We start from the raw sequence: 4,412 nt of genomic DNA on the forward strand, positions 1-4,412 counted from the left end.
AAATCAGTTTTTATTTATGAACTTAATGTTTCTTATAGCTGGGTTGTGTTAATGAAAAGGAAAGAACAGCGTTTTAGAGGAAACAGCTGATGAAGCCTCAGAAATGGATCAGAACTGACAAATAAGGCATCGAGCTGTGGAGAAATGTCTTTGTATGAACAACACAGACTGGTTTCCTCACTGGAAAGCAGTACCAGGCTCGAACTGGGGTCTTACAGCTGCTCCTACACAGTATGACTGTGAATTGATTTATTATAGTTTACTATCAATTTAACTTTATTTGTAGAGCATGTTTCTGCATAATTCATTTGGATTTCATGAATAAATTCAAGTCTAATAATGTAACCATGCATTTACTCCTGTACAGTGTGTTTACCTTCAAATTCTACTTACTCCACCACACCTATGTATGGACATAATTACTTTTCCAATTAAGACTTCACATATAAGAATCTTACAAAATAAAATATTTTGGTTTGGTTTATTCTGGTGTCAAATTATCGCCACAGATATTTGATGAATATGTGACAAAGACAAAACCAAACTGGCTTTTTTTTCAAACCTCTTGAACCACCTCAGGTTCATTATCCGAGCTGGTAAAACTCCACCTCACACAGTATTTCATATAAAACCATACATAACAGACAGAGGCCATGTTACTGCACAGTCAATAAATATAATGCTTTAGTACATTAAATTTGGAATACATATGTACTTTCACTGAAGTAACATGCAGATAAAACATGTGAGACTGTCTCCACTTACAGGAGCAGCGAGGAACTGCACCAACGACCTGTTCATGTACCAGACTGCAGGAAGAAGCTTTTCTTAGATTAGCAGAAAGCAGCATTAATAACGAGAAAATGACTTAGTTCTCAGGGAGGTTTCCTGATTTAAAAAGCTGAATAACTCATGAACAGGACTCAGCCAAACGCCGCACGTTTCTGCTGCTTTGCCTTCTTCGAGTTTTTTATGTCCAGTGTTTCCTGTTATGTTTGACGCCTCAGGGCCACCGTAGCTAAACACACCTGGGGACATGCTAAAAACCAGGTTTAAACACTTGACGCTGACAAGCACTATCTGTGGTTTGGGTCAGTGACTTTGTTCTAAGCTGCAGATCTGGACTCCTCAGACTGTGTCGGGTCACCTACCCACTAAAAGAGGCAGTCTGGACTCTGTGACACCACCCGCCTGCTGTGCCTGGAGCCATTAAACAAACACGGTGTTTAGATTTTTATGTGCTGACTCTGCCCTACACAGTTTACCAGCAGTTTCACTTCCCTCTGCACCCGTTCTGTGCTTCACTCCTGTTTGCTGCTATGAACTTCCTCCTCTCTGCCCCACTGTCAGCACTAAAACACGACATGTGTTTTCAGGGAAGACTCGGGCTTCGTCTCCTCCGGACGACTTCAACGCCTCACTGAGCTGCACGCGTGACGGTAAGGCAGGTTTTTACCTGTGAACCAGAGTCAGGACATCACTGAGTAAAGCTGGAGCAGACGCGGCGGACGACTGATATGATTGTGTCTTAATGTGTTTTGTAGATTAGCTGTACGAGTGTGGTCACATGGCAGAACCGGGTCTAACCTTCACTCCAGGTAAATGAAATCCACCCAGAGACTGATGGGATGCACATGTCACAGATAGTTCTCACACTGCGGGAGTACAGGAGTAGTACTACAATACTCACGCAAAAAGTACTCCACTGGGAGTAGATGTACATCTTCAAATGTACTTTAATCCATAAGTAGCAGTACTGCTGTAAGATAGTATTTGTCTGTCTGTGTGTGTGTGTGTGTGTGTGTGCGCAGACGAAACTCCCAGTGGTTCCAGTTTAACCACTAAGGAGCTGCAGCAGAACCTCAGGGCGGTGAAGCAGAGAGATCGACCCGTCAGGCTGCTGTTTGAAATCCCATCAACTCGAATTGTTGAAGACGCTTTGTCCAAATACGTGGTGAGTTTCAGACCAGAGATTCAGATACTTCAGCAACTGTAGTAATACCACAGTGTACAAATATTGTGTTACAGAGTTTACGTCATAAAAGCAGAATAATGGTAGAAATATGGTCTTTTAGTGCATTTAATGGTTGAATACTGATAATAGTTTTATTTATTCTTAGTTTTATTAATCCAATTCTGAGAAGTAACTGAAGTAATCAAATACAAAAGTAAAGTATTTACCTGTGAAATACTGTGAAGATGAAGTAAGAAGAAAACCAAAATAGCACAGTTAACACAAGGTGTTAACTTGAGGGTGAAGTATTTAGAATGTGTAGTATTGGTACTTTAATAATCTGCCAGCCATCTAAAAAGTTTTTTTATGTAGAGTTTAATTCAGATTCTAAGTCTATTAAATGTGGATCTGAACCCGTGCGACATGGAAAACCTGAATCTAGTTTCTCATTGGTCGACAACAGCGTCACATGACTAATAACATAACCGTGCTCTCACTGTTGGCTTCTGTCTGTCTCCAGGTGTATGACGTCGTCGTGATGCGTTCTGGCAGCTTCGATTCCCGCCGAGTTTCTGTCGGGCGCCGTTACAGCGACTTTTTCCGCTTCCACCATAAACTGCTGGAGGAGTTCAACGAGGAGCTGGAGGAGGTGGTTCTCCCGCGCAAGCACCTGACCCGGAACTTCAGCCCTGAAACCATCTCAGAGCGCCGCCTGGCTCTGCAGGACTACCTGGCCAAGCTGTACGCCGTCCGCTGCGTCAGACACTCTCCTCATTTCCCCAGATTCTTCACCGAGCCGGAGCAGAAACAAGCTCACAGTTTGGTGCGAGCGGGACAGTTTGAAGCGGGCCTGGAGCAGCTGCAGGTTGTTCTGGAGCTCGAGGAGAAGCTGTTACCGTGGCAGAGCCCCACCTTGCCTGTACCCACCCTCGCCGCCCTCACCGTCTGTTACCGGGACCTGGACAAGCTGGAGCAGGCGTTTGCTATGGGTCAGAAAGCGCTGCCTCCGGTTCGACGATATGGGCTGAACCACTACAGAGCGGCGCTGTTAGAGCTGCTGGTGGACTTGGGATACCAGCTGGGTCGACCTGTGGCCCAGTTACAGGAGGAGCTGACCGTGCTGAGAGATGCTGAGAGGGGGGAGGTGTCCCACCGCTCACTGAAGGAGTTGGTGGTTCAGGAGTTCATCTGAGGACGGTTCAGCTCCTCCACCAGCCAAACAAACACAGGTCTTCATGGGTCCAGTTTAAATGTACCGCTCTGTCTGGGCCTGTGTGTGAGTCTGAAACCCAAACAGATCCGAGCCTATGTGTAAAACGTTGTCCTCCAACGTCTTTGTACGTCTCAGCACGCGTTGTTCTCATCACATTACATGATAAACTTGAACTGAGTTCGTTTCATGTCTTTAACCTGATAAAATGATGTTACACCAAACTGAACTTGTGTTTTCAGACGTCATTTAATTTCCTTTGACTTTAGTTTCTCCTGCTTCCTGCAAAATGGGACTTTTGTTTCAATTCTTCTTATTATTTTTTGCCTTGATCTGATAGAGTCCGTGAAGGGACAGACAGGAAGACACCGGTCTTAGAGACGGACTCTAATACGAGGTTTCAGCAGTTATTCAACTGAAGAGGTGAATAAAGATCCCACAGACAGCTGGGAAATCGGTTTGTTCTTAGAAAAACTTGGTTTATTAGATTAGAACTCTCAGCTCATTATTTAAAATCAGACCAACTCATGTTCATAAGATCTGAAAGTGAAGAAACTCTGAGTTTACTTTATTACATTTCTGTTGGTCGTTTATTTCGCTGCATTTACCTGCTCTTAGTTGAACTCCTTCATTTTCTCCAGTAGCTGATTTCTTAAGTTTCTCATGTGAACAGAAACCAGGTGCTGAGAGCTGTTACTCGACTACTTGTTCTCCTCATGTGCAGCCCCTCTAGGAGGTCCACCTGTTCACCTGAACACCTGAACACCTATACATATGAACACCTGTATGTTAGAGTAAAAATGATTTACTCACTGATAATTATCTAATTCTCTTATTACATTTTTGTTTAATTATGGTTTCTTACTTCTTGTCATTATGAAGGATATATGTGTTTGATGTTTAATCCTGTCAGCAACCGGAACATGTTATACTCTGCTGATGCTGCACTCTGCACACAGACATAAAACAGGACAGGTCAGAAAAAGGTCAGCATTCTCAGAGTTGACCAGTTCTTGTTGCTATACACCTATGAGCAGTGTTTTATCCTTATATGGAGTTCTTTTTCCTTGTAAAATGATCATCCTTTAACCATACCAGCCCACATCTGTGACTTCAGGGTGTGTCTCATTTGTAATAAAAAGCTTGCACAAAGGGGGAACGGACGGAGTTGGAGATAGGAAATCCTGGGTGAAGCATTTATGATGCTAAGACCTCAGGCCGGCTCCCCTTGCAAGTAAAAAGGCCAAG

General features: G+C 43.6%; 1 protein-coding gene across 2 annotated transcripts; it reads left to right on the forward strand.

Annotated features, from left to right (window-relative positions):
• The first annotated feature begins 990 nt into the window (after positions 1 to 990).
• snx20 (sorting nexin 20) lies at positions 991 to 4,019 on the forward strand. Of its 2 annotated transcripts, XM_026365056.1 has the most exons (5): positions 991 to 1,222; positions 1,377 to 1,439; positions 1,545 to 1,598; positions 1,812 to 1,954; positions 2,475 to 4,019. In XM_026365056.1, the coding sequence occupies exons 3-5, from the start codon at positions 1,568 to 1,570 to the stop codon at positions 3,144 to 3,146; spliced, it is 846 nt and encodes a 281-aa protein (XP_026220841.1). In that variant the 5' UTR covers positions 991 to 1,222; positions 1,377 to 1,439; positions 1,545 to 1,567; the 3' UTR covers positions 3,147 to 4,019. The 2 variants fall into 2 exon arrangements, with proteins under 2 accessions (XP_026220841.1, XP_026220839.1); XM_026365054.1 differs by having other exon boundaries at positions 991 to 1,439.
• Positions 4,020 to 4,412: the final 393 nt, after the last annotated feature.

Source organism: Anabas testudineus, chromosome 6, assembly GCF_900324465.2.
Source record: "Anabas testudineus chromosome 6, fAnaTes1.2, whole genome shotgun sequence".
Lineage (NCBI taxonomy): Eukaryota > Metazoa > Chordata > Actinopteri > Anabantiformes > Anabantidae > Anabas > Anabas testudineus.